This window comes from Typopeltis vanoorti, chromosome 8, assembly GCF_054136105.1.
Source record: "Typopeltis vanoorti isolate ZY-2024b chromosome 8, IOZ_Tvanoo_1.0, whole genome shotgun sequence".
NCBI classification, from domain to species: domain Eukaryota; kingdom Metazoa; phylum Arthropoda; class Arachnida; order Uropygi; family Thelyphonidae; genus Typopeltis; species Typopeltis vanoorti.
Window position 1 is genome coordinate 98,858,210 of NC_143556.1, and position 19,416 is coordinate 98,877,625.

Genomic DNA, 19,416 nt, shown 5'->3' on the forward strand with positions numbered 1-19,416 from the left:
ACATAACACAAATCTGGTTTAGCTTTTCACAGTCTGCAAAAACACGTTATTTGATAGCAAACCAAAATAAACATTTTATATAACAGTTACATTCAAAGAAGAGTTGAAAATAATTCGATTAAAGTAGTGCAATCGAAATCAATCTGAATACTGAACAATGGATGGTCTGATCTTAAAATACAGTCTAACTTAACAGAAATAAAACCCAATAACTCATCCAAAATCAACAGTGACTCTCGCATTTGACATTGTATCTATGAAGTCTCAGTGTGGTGTTTTACCTGTAGCTTGAAACGGTTTTTACCTACTGAAAATGTACCCATATTTGATATTCTTAAGTATATTGTTAAATTACCTCCATCCTGAAGAAGCAGGCCACGTAACTAGTCGAAGTAATAGATAGTGTGGGCATACCACATGTGTCATAATGTGGAAAATAACACTTGTGATCGTTTTAACGCTGCTGTGATTAGAAAAGTGAAGATTATTTACACGATATTGAAATACGTTAAATAAAAATGAAATGCATAAAATAAAACAAAGACTATATGCTCTAACAGAAATAATTACTTAAAAAACCTAGACCTAGCGATGTTCTGATCACTTTTTGGGAACTCAAGTCAGTTAACATTCTTACTTTCCGTTGAGTCTTGAATATTCTTCAATATTCGAACATACTACGTTTGCTTTCTTAATACATGGTTCAAAATTTGTCATTATAAAAATTAAATATTATTTTAACAATTTTATTGAAATACAAGAGTATGATATTTTGCGAACAACGTAATAACAAAAAAAAAACTGTTATTTTAATGATCGGTATATTTAAATCACAAATGGAGACAAAATATTTTCAGCTGGTTGGGATAAGGGTTAGGTAACCTCTGAGAATCAACTAGACCACAGTACTTTTTCCACTTCAGGCTTCCAATAAAAGAAGGTGATAATGTCATAACGAAAGATGAAAACGATAGCCTATTTGCTAGTTACTATGGTATAAGCATGAGCTTCCATAATTCAGTTGGTATAGACGAGCCTTATGGTTAAAACTATGTAAAAAACTCCGATTCGAATTCCGTCTATAAGGTGAGGTGCCTTCATCAGATTTTTCAAATCAAATGGCGAGTTATCCTAACACATTTTTCGTCCCTCAGAACTGGCCCAATGAACACAGATCTACTGCCATAAATACTTGACTTTACGGAGCTTAGCAGAGGAATAATATGTCGGTTGCATTAATTCGCCGTGACTCCTAATCAAGAAACTATCCACTTTAAGAAAGAGACGGGTTAAGAAGATAATTTCAGGAATATTTCATCTTTTTCAAAGGAAAAAAAGAAGTGATAAATCCGATGTGTAGGATTCCTCTAATAAGATGAAATTCTACTAGTTAAGAAGTAAGAAACAAATATTACGTATTGAGAAAATTGTATAAAGTTGAGCAAACGGAACTTATGCAAATTTATTTTCTTGAATTTTTCACTTTAAAAACAGAGCTGAAAAATGCTCAGAAAAATACACCATTGAGTTCAAAATTGAATCATGATTAAAACTTTTCTTAGTCTTATAAAATGGAAAAGAGAACAGACAATATTTATTGACGAAGTCTAAGAAAATCTTATCTACTAAAACTTGGAGAAAGAAGAAACTCACTTTACTTAATCTGTGAAGATTTATTGTTATAAATGTTCTAATGTTAGTGTCTATTTAGTCAATGAATAATGCTATTAATCAAACCACGATTTGTTTGCATCCCAAGTAAATATTTTAACCCAGCTATGAATGGAAATTATTTCAGATTTTGAAAGACAACATGCTAATAAATATGTTGTAATTATAAGCCATCGTGTACGGTCGAAGTACTAATAATTATCGAGGCAGAAGGAAAATTATTCTTGAAAACATTAATATCAATAAATAAGTACTAATAATACTTTTCAATCTTAACATTTTGTTCAACAGTTCCCCGCCACACACACACACTTCGTTTATTACCATAGCTAGAAGCTGTCAAATGTTTTCGTGTTTGACGTCAGTTGCAATGCCAAATCTATTAATATTAATGTTTGCTATCAGATCCACCAAAATGTCGCCGTTAGCTAAAGAATTGATTATTAAGATAAAAACCTGAAATGTTTAACTAATGCAGAGATTTTTCAGCAGCCTTTACTTCACAAAACTTGGCACATTCTTATCGTTTGCTTTCAAGAGAGGTTGTGCTGCTTAAAGAAAAAACGCTGAATCACCTGAAAACGTGCCATCAATGGACACCCTCAATGACATGATCTAAGGTTCCTGCGATAGCCGACTTAGGCATAAGGCGTGCTCCGACTTAGACGGTCAGTAAGTGCAGAAAGTGGAAGTGACAAATGGCGGTTGGGTGAATAATGCAAGTACTTTCTTAAATTCTCCTTTCTTTCGATCTTCTCGAAGACATTTAGAAAAATAGTCTTTTCTAACCTTCTATTCTCCATCATCTGAGAATTTGAATTAAAATATTGTATCTGCCATTATTTATAATACAGTGTGATAAAGAAATAAACTACAAGAAGAATTTAAGAAAAGTAAAAGTGATATTTGGTAAATGTTAAGGAAGGTAGCATGTTAGATGGTTTTTAAGAAAGTTTAGCAATTATGCATATTACAAACACCTGCTTAAGGCTCGCATACAACTACTCTGGTTGAACAGATTTCAATTTTCGGTCACATCTGCAATTTGTCTAAATTACATCTGCTAGTCAAATTACATGAAATAAGAAAATCGTATTTGCCGTATAATGTTATAGTTGCACTATCGTGTTATTGAGAAGTTGCTGTATAGTTTTTATCACGGCAATGAATAAGGAAAAAGGTCAGAGTGGTCAAGCTGATGTTATCTCCATTCAGATTTTACATAATTATTTAGGTTCTAAAATTTAGAAATTCTATCGTTTAGCCGCCTTGTTGGCCCAATGGTTAGCACATCCGCGCTCTAATCAACAGTTTGTGACTGTCTTTAAGTGGAAGAGGAAATTTATATCCCAGTGTGAAACCACCATCCCGTTTACTGGAAGCCTGAAGTGGCTTGAAAAAGTTCCATGTTGGGTCTCAAGAGCAGGACTTCCGGATTATGTCAAAATAAATAAATAAAAAAAAAACATTGCGCCCACTACGATTCTAATATGCTATAGATTTATAACGTTCCGTTGTAAACGTATAGCATACTAAATTTGCCATCAACACATTAGATTATATTTGGTATAATCATATCAAAAGTATTTCCACAATTATCTGACTTTTCTATTATTAAGTATTAATATTTTCTAATATTTTACTGTTTAACCAAGTGTGGTGTGTTTCTTTTGATTATTTCTTTAATTTCAACATCATCCAATATTTTTTTCCTGTTCAATAAAATTTGGGACTTTCATTTGCTCGCATTTAGTATTATTTATATTCGATTTCAAGATCAAGTGGTCCATTGAAGAGAGGCCATTGGCCTCTAAGGTCGAAACTGGCCATAACCAGCCTAAATCCTTGATTAAGTTTAAAAAATTCCAAAACTTATTCAAAGTAGAAACGACACAAAATTATACGCTACTACATTATATTAAAATGATCAAAAGGGCGTGTCATTTAGAATCATTTAATAACGTGCGCCTTAGAAGCACAGTCGGTAGAATGCCTATTTTTCGATCGCATACAGAGGAGGCACGGGTTTCCTTTCTTCCTGGAAAACAGATAAACTGAGTTGAAGAAATTGGAAGTTAGCAATAAATAAAAAAGATAAATAAATAAAATAAGAAATAAGACGCGTCGTAGCCGTTTTAGTTGCTTCGGCCGTTCATCTGGATCTGAAACCCATTGCACGCAGATTTATTTTCTTTCAACTGTGTTGTTCTTGTTTCACAAATCCCGATTAATTATTTCTTTGATTTTCTTTTAATTTATTAAAAGGAAAGAACTGTCTTTCTAAAGTAAAATCCATTAAGACAAAGATAGATTAAGTTGCAATTGAGGCTCAGTTTTTCTGATCATTGTAATCTGGCTGAAATCATATTTACGACAGGCTGAAGGAGGATATCTGTGTTTATATGATTTAAATACAGCGGTTTAAATACATAGAAATATGTATGTACAAAGAAATACTGCAAAGAGAACACTTGATCAAGGAAAAAACTGTTGGTATTTGCAATTACATCCAAAACAGCAAAAGCTATGGGACCAATGTATTATGTATCTTTTATAAATGCACGTATTCTTCTAGCCAATTTACATATTTTGGGGGATCAAAAACATTGTTGATTTCTTATGAGGCTCCTGAAAAATCCTGTTAGAGATTCTTCACGTCCTAGACTAGATTCGAACCCTTATTTTGTCAAATAAGAGACATCATAGATACCGACTGAGCTACAGGGACTATTAACATGAAAAGCATTTTGGACCACCGTTTAAGATATGAACGTGCTTTCATTTACTTAATACTGGATTCTTCATATGCATACCATGAAAATTTTCTCAACTAATATTACCCCCCCCCCCCCTTTTTTTTTGTCATCTTTACAAGCCTTTTCAGTAGTGGATACTATTAAATGGTTATGAGAAAACATACTTTAAAAATAGTAATAATAATTACGAGATTGTTTAATAAATGTTTAATAGGTAGAACTATTAAACATTTATTAGAACAAATCTCCCATCCTTTGATTGCTCAGTTTTCTAAATCTACTGACTTTAAAAATGCGTGGAATATCTGTCACTACCAACGGGCAAACATAAAGCTACTATGCGTAATATGAAGGTCCAGTTAAATGCTACAGAGTCCTCCAGAAAGAACACCACTTATCGATTACTTGGTTTTCTATCGTGCTGGCCGCAGACACATGTTCGAGCAACCTACACAGCTACACCGAAGGACACCGTTTCCGGGACGACATAGCGCATTTCAGTTTTGAAAACTTGATGGGAGTCTATAAACAGAATGAGAGGCAGGTTAAAGGAAACTAGTCCACAAGGAACATAACCTTCTAAATGGAAGCACGCTGTCTGCCTTTAGTGTAAGCAGAAAAGAAAAGAAAAGAGAAGCGATATGTTTTTTAATTTTAAAAGAGAGAGAGAGAGAGAAATTGCTAGTTAGAAAAACAAAACAGGTTCACATCAACAGAGAAAAATCAATATGAATTAACGAAATCGATTCTAACATGTTCAAGTTCGTAGGCACGTGCTGTCAAGATTTATCTTTGTCATGCATTAAATAAGAAAATAAAATAAAGAAAAATGCATCTGTTGAGAAAAAATTTTTTTCTGATAGAGGAACAGTCATCCCTTATGAATTTTTTAAACCTTTATAGTTTGTTTACAATAGTTAATTAAAGCATCTAGTCCACTAAAATTTTTCTGATGCAGCCCGAAAAAATCCACAGGCAAAAACGTCTTACGAGAGCCACGTAAAATTGTTTGGACACCGAAGGATAAGTACGTTCTGTCAATCGAGTGTTCTGTGGCCAATTTTGGGAATAGAAAATCATTTCACCACAGTGTGTGTGTGACCGGCTTATCGCCTTCAGTGGTTAATCCCTTACTTAGAATCAAAGTCTTTCCAACTGAAGTACACATGTCACGTCATTCTGACTGCACTCTACAGAGGCCACTGACCAGAATGCAAGACTGTAGTGTGGGTGATACTTAAGCAACTGTTATAACAAACTATTTTTGTAATTAAAACGCCTCGTGCCATAGATATTTTGAAAATATTTAAGTCAATTTTTTGAGGAATTCGACCATTAACTGATATTAACTATTAAGCACAGAGCTTTCTTTTCCTTTTTTTTTTTTTTTTTTGCTAGAGGAAAGAAAAATCAAGTTTTTGTTTTCGTTAGAATATTATGAAAACGCCTTCAGTCCTACTTAAACCACTCCAGCTATATTTTAATTAAAACCCAATATTTAAAGTAGGAGTAAATTTTATTCCATTTTTTTCTATTCAAAATACCCACTAAATATTTCGTTATTACGTAACTAAGAATTATATGGACAGTATTCAGAATAGTGGAACAGTTCCTCAATTAAAATGTTAATTTCTGAAAAATTCCCAAGTTGAATTGTGCTTTATTACTATTAAAGGCAACTTAGCAATAAATTGTTTACTCGATCTGGTAATTGTAGGCTTTCTTATATTAGACATGTGGTCTGTCAATCGAGAGTTTTCTTGTCGATATTAGGAAGGAAAAATCCTTTCAGTGTGTGTGTGTGTGTGTGTGTATATCTTCAATACATTGTATAATCAGAATTCATGAAATAACACACTGAATCGGGGATCATTTCTACTGAGTACATAGCAAAGAAATCATTTATAGATTTATGTCGTACACCTGTGGGCGGAAATGATGCATCGCCATTTCAAATATACTCTGTGACATTGTGCCTGTAATCTTCTCTTGTGACGTCTTTAGTATTGACATGATAGCGTCAGCCACACCCACGTTAACTGGGACAGATAACTCATGTCCATATGGATTAGTCGTAGAGACAAATGTAAGCAGTGTCAGATTGCTGAATCCTTGCTCTAATGTATTCTAAAGACAATGAAAGATATATATACAAAGAAGATTCCTGTTATTCATGTAATGCTATTAAATTATTAATGTGATATTTAAACCCGTTTTCGACGACTTTTGAAAGCTTTCAATATATACCATTTATAAAATATTACCAAGAAACAAGTCTATAAAACCATGTTGATATTAAGAATGAGGTATCAGTTTTGAAACTGGGATTTAATAATTACAAATAATTCCAGATAATATAGCGACCACCAACACTGATGAGATCTCAAGAGAAATAAAGTTAATTTTTAAGTGTGATAATTTCAAGTTCTTTAACTCATGTCTAAAATTCTTAGAAGTAATCTAGGAATCTTAAAAGCCCTACATGAATACATATAAATTAAAGGGTAGATAGTGAATCCTTACTTCATCATATGGTTTAAGTTAAAAAAAAATTCAGTTGCTATTTTTTTTTTTTAACAGAACCAACATTTCATAAATACCTGAACAAAAATTATTTAAAAAATTACTTATTATGAATAATCGTTTAGAAATTGTAGCTTGTATCCACCAAGCTAAAAATTAAAATTTTCATGCACCTTAAAATAACACTAGGCATACGTTAATATATATACATTAAATGTCACTTTAATGAAAAGTTGCATCTCTATATAATAAAAAAAACTTCATTTACCAATTATATAAAAAGCCAAAGGCTTCAATATGGGATGTAATATCCCTTAACTTAAATACGTTCATGTCGCCGAATTGAAGCCTTTGGTTCTTCATATAATTAGTAATTTATTAGGACACCTTCTTGGCAATTCTCATGGAAGGGATGCAAGTTCTGTTCGCTACAAACTTGGTATTAACTAGGTCTACCTACTCACTGATGAGACCTCAATAAAGGTTGAAACCAGTCTGGGTAGTGGCCTTCTCTCATAATGTAGAAGAGTAATACAGCTCCTAGGAACTAAGTTCACATTATGGATAAATACCAAGAATAGTGATCGGAGCTTGCTCCACCCTTACTATGAGTTGCCTCAGTTTACACTACCAAATGGGTCAGGTGTTGCACTATCCAGGCATTTGCTTACGCTTAGAATCGCCGAACTTTATATAGTTTCTATATTCGGCTAAGAAACAATATGGGATGTAATATCTATCTATCTATCTATCCCAATGGCTTTAACAGGCCTTTAAGGCCCACAACCTTCCAAGCATGCTTGGATTTCGTAACCGAAATACGAGTATAGAATGGTCACTTCTATGCCTCAAGGTATTCTTGGCTGTATCCGTGTGTGTTCACGGGGCCGGTTTGCCTGCTTGCGGGATGAAAAACACCAGATAAACTGGCGGGAAAAACCCTACTGCCCGCGCCCAAGACCGGCTAACTTGGCTATGGCTGAGGAAGATCCTTCAGCTCCTCACGTCTCCGACGGGAATCGAACCTTCCCCAGACATATGGTTGCGAAGCGCAAAGCCACTAGGCTAACCGCGCGGACGGGATGTAATATCCCTTAACTTAAATAACTTCATTTACCCACCTCACTCTTTCTTTGTCAATTTAAATAACTTGCATCTTTAAACTACAGACAAGTTTCTGTCTTAAATCATGATCCCAAAAGATAGTTTTGCATGAAAAGAGATCTTGGAGATATTGACGTATATTACCGGATATAATCTCTGTGTTAGGAGTAGATGATGTGCATTATAAGTAAGTGGAATAAAATATGATTATGCGTAGATTATTACCTCTGCGTAGAGACTAAAACTACAATGCGTAAAGAGAGTAATATGAATTATAGGCAGGCTTCAATTTTATTGACAGCTCTGAGTAGATAGTAGCACATATTAATAATGCAGCTTACTAAACAAAGCTTGTTGGATGGAGTTGCAGTCGAATAACTTACTATGCCTCACTTTAGTTCGATCGATTTGAATAAGATATTTTTAGATCAAATAAGTATTTTTCAGAAACTCCATACATAATACAAAGTTTGCAATACTCTCTAAATATTTGCCATCTATTTTTCATTTAGAAAGGTAAAACACAATTTACGTAAGCTGTTGCATAACTTTAAAATTAAACGCGCAAAATGAAACAACGACAATATTCTCCACAGAAAACATACTGACAATGTTCCGAACATTATACTTACTCATCTATCTCTTTACTGATTGTAAAGTGTAGAACATTCTAATATCACAAACCAATCTTTCCATAATAATAATAATAAAACGTTAATGATTTTATTCAAGTATCTAACAGTGCGGAAAATCTGAACATAATTCGAAAAATACAATTATCATTTTTGTACTCAATCTTATTGAATTACTGGTCGATTTTTTTTTTCAGATTTAAGAAACTATGCAGGATTACGTTAGCTTCGACCGAGTAATTGTTATCATGAAATGATCACAAAAACACAAATTTATGCATTTTAATGGTCCATAATCACATTCAGCTGAAGCTTAATTAAGATAAATTTAAAATACAAGCGTTTCTATTTTAATTTTAATGAAAAGGGAACTTAAGGTTTCAACTTGAAGTGAATAAAAGAAAGATAAATATCTTTCTTTTCTCATTTCCATTATGTATTTATACCAAGAGGATAAACATGCTTGAACATTAAAGAACATTAGGAAAAGTGTGATCGACGGCTTACGAAATTACGAATCTTTGGCGAGTTGGCTTGGCACTAAAGTATCCAAATATAGAAACATTTGCCCAAGAATCGGGTTATTGGCTTTTTACTTTTAATCATGAGTTCAACTGGGAGGACAGTCGTTATTTGTCAGAAAGGCATGTGTATACAGACTCTTGGGAAGAATATGTCTTAAATTCGTAATTCATACTTCTTAAAGTATGAATAACTTCAAAAATCAAAATTTATAATATTCTAAACAAATTTTAAAGTGCAAATAATGTCAGCTTATTTGGAATAAAACAATAGACAATCTCTTTTAATAATCAACTGTTCAGAAAGAATGACTAATCCACGCCCTGGATATTTTTGGACAATTAATTATGATAGAAGATAAAGAAATAATGAATCGTTATCATCCAGATTTATATGTGAAGGTTCCTATTATAAGAGGAAACTGCAATATTTCAAATACTATTCAGTATTAGTCGTCTAATTCCTTTGATTTTAAATAATATCAATGCTAGATTTAATGGATACGAGGTACGATAGGAATTTTTAGCCTTCTCGTAATCTTCGTAAAAATTAGCAACACTAAGTTTCACAAATTACGCGTTATCAACAATTCTCTGCTACTGTAAAACTCATAAGCTATGCAGAGCAACCGGCTTTACAGGGTGCTGTACTAATAACATTGGAGTCTTAAATATAAAGAAGTTTTCCTAAATGAATCATATTCGCACTATTAATGATAGTCAACATAAAATCAGATGGCATTAACACACAAAATCGCTCATATTTATATGAACAACTGAGGGAAAAGACTATTTTTCATGTTCAGTATTATTCTATTTGGTACTCAATCTGCAAGACGCGCCAAAAATTAGATATTTCATTCTAACCTAACAATTAGTATAATACATTAATCATTTTTCAATTAATCCAAGAATGCATAACACGTATTTTTTGGTTGGCAAAATGTCAAGTAAAGAGTATGAAAATACCTATAAGTTCAAAATTAAAAATAAATACATTGGAGTTCAACTACAATAAGTATATGTTTTAAATAGTAGATCAACGTAATATGTCAACTTTTTCATTAACCGTGGCAAAGTAGAACTATACAAAATTCTGCATTTAAAACAGATATCATGTTCTGTTAAAAGGCAATTAAATTAAAGGAACTTCGAATAAAAAAAGCTATTATAACATTATAAGGCGAGAAGCTACGTGTTATATATATAGTAACAGAAGTTTGTTAATTGAACGACAGTGATTAATAAAAAAAAAAGCGATTACCTTTGTTATTTTTAAGCGACTAGGTTTAATGAAACAGCTACGCACAGTACGCTAAATCTTATTGTTGATCTAACTGGCTGGTTTAGTTACCACAGCAACCAACTTTTTTTTTTTTTTTTGTTTAATAACTGCTTTCATTTCATACCATTACTTCATCGTTCCTGTGACAATGCCACGCATTGGATGTTCTATTTATTTCAGGAGGAAATGCATTAGCTGATGACATTCAAAATTTTCCTTTGGTACATTAACTGTACTTTGTTCTATTTAAATGTAATCCAATGCAAGGAGTATGTTGGGATCTTTTCCCAAAATTACAATTATACGATTTTTCCTTCAAAGAACTTCAGCTAATAAATATTTGCTTATTTACGATAATTCATACAATCCGTTTTTGACTTCTTTTTTTTAGTATATGAAATAACACCAGGCAAGTAGAAAATTTTACACGAAAGAAACTTTTATCTCACATATGGATACAATCAAACAAATTTCAACGTGACAGGAATAGCAATAGATTGGACTAAGTAATGGTAGGACACTGAGAAGATAATGAAATTCATTCTACAACGCCTATAAATTTGTAGGCACGTGGATTAAGCAGCAGCATACGAGAAACGAACCCCATTAGATTCGATTTTTTGCTTATCAGCTAAAACGAAATGCCTCAACCACTACACTGGTCTACTGTACTGTGGCGCACAAGATTTTTGCAACCGTCTATTTGGAGCGGCAGAATTTACATTACAGGTTGATAACCAAATTTAGGAAGTGCTCATCTTTTCATAATAAATATTTTAAATGCTTTCATTCAAGTTTTTGCTTAAAAGATGAGACCTGTTTTAAGAAAAAGATTATAACCAACATGTATCATGGAGAATTCAAAATGAATTAAGAAAATGAATGATTTATTTTATGATTATTTTCTATTTCAATAGATGCATTTATTTACTGTAATCAAATGTGTACCATTTAGTCTCAAATTTTGTTTTAAAAAAAGAACAACAGAAGGAAACCGTTGGTGAGGATGCTGCTACAGAATAGGCGATTCAAACCAAATTAGGTTATATTATTGGTTAATAAAAATAAATATACCTTTTTATATGAACTGTATATAGCTGCATTAATTTTTTTTGAAGGTTGTTTTTCCTAACTCGGAAGTCTAACTCGGATATATAACACTCACAATAGCACTAATTTTATCCTCATAAAATCAAAGTTCATTTAGGAATGATTTTTGTTTTTAATTTACATTTTGTTTCACTAAACAAAATCTCTAGACGCGTTTTCTTTGATCACATAATAGATGGCTGAATCTATAACTAAGTTCCCTTAAGCATTTCAAGCAATGATTAGTATAAGCAGAAAAAGTTCCAACATATTCAAAGACAGCGACACTACAATACAACTACAAAACCTGATTTTGAAACAAAGTGAAAGTCACTTTTCTATCGTAAGTTTCTTAAATTATGTACAAAATTAAATAAAGCCCACACAGATATGAAATTATATTACAGAAAACTTGGATATACAACAAAAAAGAAACATTCAGTTATGTGGAGCTTACCCATTTTTGTCTATAAAACCTATAGCACATAAGGATAGATAATTAAGGCGATAGAGACCCAACATGGAATATTTTGTCAAGCCTCCAATTTACAAGAAGCTAAAGGTGGTGGTCTCACTTAAAGGGATGTAATTCAACTGGCCCCTCAAAACATTCACAATCATCAATACTCGCAGTGCGATTAATTTAAGTCGCATTAATTTATTAATTATACTTTAATCAAGTAATTTAAATGGGAAATTTAAGGAGGATTCATTAAAACCAGGTCAGCAATAATTTCACTAGAATTCTATGAAACGGAAAAGTAACTAAAATATAACTTACTTAGATCACAGATAATATGTGGGAATATCTGAAATTATACATGATAAATCTTTCAAACATTAAGAAAAATAGCTATCTTCTGGATAATAAAACAATTCATATTTGCAATAATCACCTAATTACTGTACACTTTACAGATTTTACCCTTATACTATGTCAGTAAAAGGCCAAAATTGTTTTCATGATTTCAGAAGGGATAATTAAATTAGGGGAAGTGGGATATTATTGCAAATATTGCATTCTTGGAAGGATGCAAACTCACACCAGTAGAGTAGATTTTTTCATTTTCAGACAAAAAGTAGGTCACAATGCTTTATGTGACGTGCCTATAGCGAAGAGAAAGGGCAAACTGTCAGAGTGAGCATTACCACTACTTCCTACATAATAAGATACAGTTACCTTCCACAGGCCTTGTCAATTAGATGTCGCTGGGTGCGAGTTCCTTGAGAACCCTTGCTACTACGACGAGAACCAAGGGCCACATGAATGCTGCTATACGAATTACCATCACGGGTGAGAGTCACGTGGTCGCGGTAACGTCCGGGACAGAGGAAACGGAAGAGCGACAGTAACATAACGGCCAGTGTCAGCATAATGTGTCTGCATGGCAGTCCTTGAAGGAGAGCTTAGGCTGAGGATTTGCGCCAAGTGATGGGACTGGGATCACGAAGTTGTACCTGATTTCCCACATAAGACAGAGGACTTATTTATTAGATCCGGATCCTCCTCATGGCTGAAAGAGGCTGAGTAACGAACACCATCCAGGATGGAAACGATCCAAACAGAGACGCACATAGTTGTATATAAAATTGCTCAGACTTTTTTTTTTCCGACCACCTTAGTTGACCTTCCATAGATGACTGCCAGTGTCCTCTAGGAACGCACCGTACAGGGCCGACGTTATGTGCAGTAAGATTATTGACTGCTCAGAAGTAGAGCACGCGACCTGCGGGAGCAATGTAGCAGCAGTCCAGGGAGCGCCACCAGTAAAATGGAATTAAAATCCGGCACCGTGGGCGGCGTCCTGTTCTCTGCATCCAGAAAAGTGCACACGCCCCGCACACACACAAACACACATAGACAAAGATGTTCGCTGGACGTCCGGTGTTTGTTACGTCATATGACGTTAAGGTAAGACAGACGCAGGACCGGAAGTTTGAAGTCGTCATTGTGAATGCGGTTACAAGAAGCACTGACGTCAGAGATACTGGAATAAGATTTCCATAAAAAGCTTAACTCACCTTTTCTATCTATTTTGGAGATTTCGATTTGCGTCAGTAAAACATTAATGTCTATCTAATGATCCCACTGGAACAGGAGAGACTTTGTGGCACTGGAAAAACTAGGAAGTGGCTGATGACTACTTGCTTTTGGTGTAATAAACTGAACATTTTATATGCATCGAAATTACCTGGTATGCCTTGACTTGAAGTCAAGTATTATGGCTCAGGTATTATAAGGAGAAGTTATGCGAGAATTTAGCTACCTAAAATTTCATTACTCTATAACATTTATATCTTGGCGAAACAGCTATGAATTCTTCCATCTTTCCTTGTATTTTATTACTTGTTGCGCATAACCGTTGTTATTCAATGCTTTTCCTTCTTCCTGAGTGTGTTTATATGTTAATCTCAAATAAGAAATAGTAGAACACGAAGTATATACAGTTACGTACGATCTATTCATTTATTTTTAAGCTTTTTAATATCTCAAGTAGAACAAATATTAATCCCAGATGTTTGCTATATTTAGATCTGAAATTTCACGTGTGAAAATTCGACTTTTAGAAATCCAAATAACATTAATCCCGTAGGTGAGATAAGGATTTTTTTTATTAAATTATTTTTTTTCTTCGGTTATTATTTTTTAACAAATAAAATTGGCTTTAGCATCTATGTGAAAGTTGGATTAGACGTTTCTGGAAATCTAGATAATCCTAGTTTACTTGATTGCAATTCCCACTCGGCAACAAACCAAGTATGCATATGAAAATGAAACAGTAGAAGGATATATAAAATGGATTGTGGAAACAAGGTCAGAATTCGGAAAAGATGAATTGCGAAAAAAATTTTTTCCGAGTAGTATGTATAAATAATATTTAAGTGTGCGCATTTCCCTTTAATGTGTTGGCAAATAGTTGAGTTTATTGATTTATCTCTTATCCTCGCTAATATAATTCAACCATAAGAAGCAAAACTTCGATGGTATGATGTGTTTCGAAGCTTTCAATGAATGGATAAAAGAGAAAAATTAGCATAGTGTACACAGATTAAACTTAAGGCTGAAAATAGAGCGGGTGGCTTTAAAAGTCAGCAGTAGACAGGTTTGGAACAATACCGATATCATACCTGACAATTGAAACTATTCACATGTTGAACTACTGGATAAAGTAAGAACGAAAATAGCAATAAGTAACGAACCATTAAAAATCTAAATGAGTGACATTTAAAAATGCCTGCATTGAAATTTAACTGGATGAAATCTGACAACGGAAGTCTGATGGAGTGAACTAAACAGGGTGGAAGTTTATCACAGTGTACCGATTCCAACAGCAGTGCCATTTATTATAATTATGACGTAATGTTGGAAGAATAATACAAATTAAAATGGCAAATAATTCATATCATAAAATGAATGAAAGAAGAAGTTTCAGGTACGCTCGTGCAATTGATACTTTCCTAATCTAAAATCTAAAAAAAATCTAATTATTTTTTTAGATAACTTTACAAAGTTTTTTTTTTTTTTTTGTAAAAGTCCCAACAGAACCAAATATTTTTAGAACATGTGATATTAATCAATGCTTATAAATAATAAAAATACATCAACAATATTTTCACTAGTAGAGAGAAAAGAAAAAAAATTCCGATTAGGTTAAGAAGTCAGCACTGTTGAAAATGTTCTTATGGTAATCAGATGTGATTATAAACTGACATCGATTCGATAATGTTTCAAATGGACTGGCTACATGGCGAGAGATTTCCAAATAGATATATAGTTTACGTACTGGATACGTTAGTCATTTAGAAGGAAATACCCATTTTGACAACATTCTCTCGAAACCAGGAATAGCATAAAATGAAGGGCAATTTGCGATAGTGAGACATATTCTTGGAAGTTTTAGAAATATCGAACTTATAAAACATACGATGAAAATAAAAAAGCGATAGGCCGAACCTGTAGAGAAAAAAAAGCAACGGAAAGTTAAAGTTTATTACAAGAAATAAAAATACGACAGGTAAGTAATGATGTTTTGAAGTGTAATTTTTTAGGATTTAAAGACTGAAGGAATTATTCATAAGAACAATTTGGTTTACCGTCTTGTTTTATAAATCTTAAGTATAGATAATATTATTCAAGCCTATTTAATTTTACAAGAGAAAGTGAATGACTGGCATCCTTTCTTGCTGTTCTCTTTGAAGTGAAAGGTCATGGTTACTTGATATTTTATGTTTCGAAGCAAGTTTAATTAATGATTTTGTGGTCTGAAAAAAATATAATTGTACGGAAAAAAAACGTTGCGATTTCATTGTATGCTGACACTAAAACGGGCAAGAATACGAATTGAAGGGGAATAGATTAATACATAAAATTTGTAAGTCAGTGATATAGAAGGTATCAAATTTGTCAGCTCTGTAGAGACAGAAAGAATCGAAATTACATATTCGGCTTGTAACACAAACACATACAAATACACGGAGAACAAGAAGCGTTGTTAGTAAAATATGAACTAACACATTTTACATGATGTATCAGTTATTATTTCACATTGCTAACCTAATAAATTCAAAATATTATTAAAATATCTGTAAGCAGATTTCTTTTAATCAATTAGGATAGTTAGTTGATATGGAATCTTGAATACCAGAGCAATTTCAGATGAGCTATATCATCTGTTTTTATGGCATTTAAAATTCTATAGAGAAGCTTACAAATTATGTTTAGTATGAAATCCGGACGAACCGCTAGATGACACTACTGCAGTCAGTAATAAAGCGCCGCTTCTCTCTATATATAAGTATAGCGAACTGGTAGGTCATGCATTTGTACTTTTTTTTTAGCTTGCAGCAGTATTAAGAGGTAATAACTCGTAAAGGAAATCATGAAATTTTAACGTATTATTTCCACAAATACTAAAAATGTCAGGCTTCACAAAAGTCTTGTCTTATAAAAGTATACCTCGCAAGATCTCTATAGGAATTGAGGTAGTGGCTACGTGGAATATTAAAATTCTGATTTTCCATATCGATCTCTGGTTTACTAGCTCCAAAGGAAGTCTAATAATCAGGACGGAGAAAGATGTTTACATTCTAACAAGTAGATTATTATTCGCCACTCTGAAGCGCGTGTAATTTGCATGTATTACGATGATAATGCTTCATTTCCTTCGTATAGGAGGAGTTAAAATCCCACCGGTGAAATTATTTTATTAGTTCACTTTAAACTTATTTAAAGCTCATTAGATAACTTGATCATAAAATGAGCATAACCAGCAAAAGCAATTCAAAATAGAAATTTATCATATCTTCACTAGAGGACGTCCTCAATTCAAAATAGAAAAAGACTTAGTGGGCGTCTTCTAGAGAAGATATGACAAATTCACACTTTATTTTGTCCTAATATGGTATCTTGAGTTAATATTCTTAAACTGAAAATATGAATCATTATGGACCTAATATGAACCTAATATGGTATCTTGAGTTAATATCCTTAAACTGAAAATATTAATCAATTAAGTCTTCCCACATGTTTGGGAAATGCTTGTTTAACGATTATTGTGATGATAACTAAACCTTGGAATACTTTGGGCTTACATATCGTAGTTATACAATTGGTAATTTTGTCACAATGATCCAAAGTGAATTAAAACTGAAATTGCTCGCTAAAAGAACTCGGCTTAGAAGAACATTATCTGAAGAATAGCCTCTATTCTTCTTTAAACATTTGTAAGACCATCAAGCTGATGCTATTTTACGTCAGCATTATCTCATCTACAATTCCCTCCACAAAACGTGGACAACTTATTAAAGGTGATGTGTGTGAAGCATAACGAAAGCTCCAAGTTATGTGCAAATGAAACATTTTAACGCAGTTCTAGTGAATAACCACGTGATAAGTTTTACATGTTGATTACTTTCGAGTCTTCTTTCTATAGATTGACAAATGTATGTTACGATCTGGTTGACGAAGAATTAGAAGACCGAAAAAGGCTAACTGCTTATTTGATTCTACTTCTAGGGTAAACTGGATCCTAGGATGAAGTGCGTTTAACCTAGAAGTAGAATCAAATAAGCAGTTAGCCTTTTTCGGTCTTCTAATTCTTCGTCAACCAGATCGTAACATACATTTCTCAGTCTATAGAGAGAAGACTCATACAGGCCATTGTATCCATGCTGAATCTTATCACCATCCCAGTCAAAAGGCAGGAACTATTAAAACACTGGTTCATTGGGCCCACTCCTTTTGTTCTTCAGACGAACTTTTACAGAAAGAACTGCAATATATAACTTCTTCCTTTCTATCTAATGGTTATAAGAATTGCTTCATTAAAATAACTTTGAGTAGTTTTAATATGTCTTCCTCTTCAAACACAGAAGAAATAACGCGCATTACTGTCCCTTATGTACAAGGCATTAGTGAACGTATTGCAAAAGTTTTAAAACCACTGAATATTTTTGTTGCCTTTCGACCGTTTAGAGAAATCTCCACCTTTCTCACAAGAACAAGCTTCCACATCTTAATTATCTATGTGTCTAGCAGATTCCGTGCTCTTGTGGATTATCTTATTTCGGACAAACAGGAAGATCTACCTCTATTCGGCTAGAAGAACACCAATCTTATATTGAATACTTTAAACCTGAAAAGTCTGTACTTGCAGAACACGCCATCTTCACTAGATATAGAGTTCATTGGAAAAGGACAAGAGTCCTTCACAAAAGTCAGTTCCTCATGGAACGCCTTTATAAAGAAACATGTGAAACTTTACTTCATTCTCCTAACTTAACAGATCCGACGGCTTACGTCTATTCCCTTTATGGGAGATAGTGCTTTATAAATCAGCTAATCTTTCCTAACTTTTTATTGTATACATTTTTTTTTGTTTAGGAAATTTATTGACCTTTTTAGTTATCTTACACCAGCTACTTAGGTGGTGCTTTTTGGAATTGTCAGTTATTGTTTAATTTTAGCTTAAAATGTACTGAAGATGCCTATGACACACAGGCGAAAATTATACTATTAAATAATCTTTATACGTGAGTTTTTTCCGTTATTAATTTTGTATCGATATGTCTATTCACGATATACCTCTTTTAAAACTGATAAGGAAAAAAAAAACTAACATAGAAAATGGAGAAAAAGGAAATGTCTACTTATGAAGCTATACTGAAATACATCCGTCAAACAGGAAAAAATATATTCAGTAGAAATATCACCAGTTCTGTGCTAAAGCTGTTACAATTAGAGCAGTACTACATATTTTAGTCGCCCTTATTTTTTCCACTCTTTGGAATTTTAATGGCACAAAACTAATCTATTTTTGACTGCCTTTTGGTTTACTACACTTTCTAATTTTTCTCCCTTAACCTTTTTGTGGAGTTATGCATTTTGTTTTGTTGTAATTTTCTTCTTTGATTGCATGTACTATTGCTTTTACAGCAGAATTAGAAACTCGCGTGCTCAAGCACAGTGTTTTAAACCCTTCGAATAATTTGCGATAATTCGAAAGTAAGATACATATGCATTTGTTAAAAGTTAAATATGTATGAAATATTGATTCTGTGATGGTTTATTCTAAATATCAAGGCATGAAAACCAAAGCAAATATTTATAGATATAAAAAAATGTTCGTTATTAATAAGTAATTTGATCGTATTCTAAAACATAAAGGTGTGTTTCAGTACTCAGCAGTTTTTTTTTTTCAATTATGGTTTTTGTAAGCGAAGAAATATCTTAACATTAACCCACTTCACAATTCAATACTTCAGCAATTGCGAAGTGGAATCTAGGCATTGCAAGTTTTGCCTTAGAGTAGGTTTATGTACAAAATCTATATTTG

General features: G+C 33.0%; 1 protein-coding gene across 5 annotated transcripts in view; it reads right to left on the reverse strand.

Annotated features, from left to right (window-relative positions):
• Positions 1-19,416, reverse strand: part of LOC150104220 (3',5'-cyclic-AMP phosphodiesterase 4C-like) — a 360,345-nt gene that overhangs the window by 68,098 nt on the left and 272,831 nt on the right. Inside the window, exon 1 of one of the 5 annotated variants that reach the window (XM_090396230.1) lies at positions 12,762-13,091. The exons of 3 other annotated variants lie outside the window; for them this stretch is intronic. In XM_090396230.1, the coding sequence (XP_090252356.1) occupies positions 12,762-12,955 (194 nt within the window). In that variant the 5' untranslated portion in view covers positions 12,956-13,091. Of the gene's footprint in view, positions 1-12,761; positions 13,092-19,416 lie in introns of those variants that run through there. One more of the 5 variants, XM_090396233.1, reaches the window with a different exon arrangement.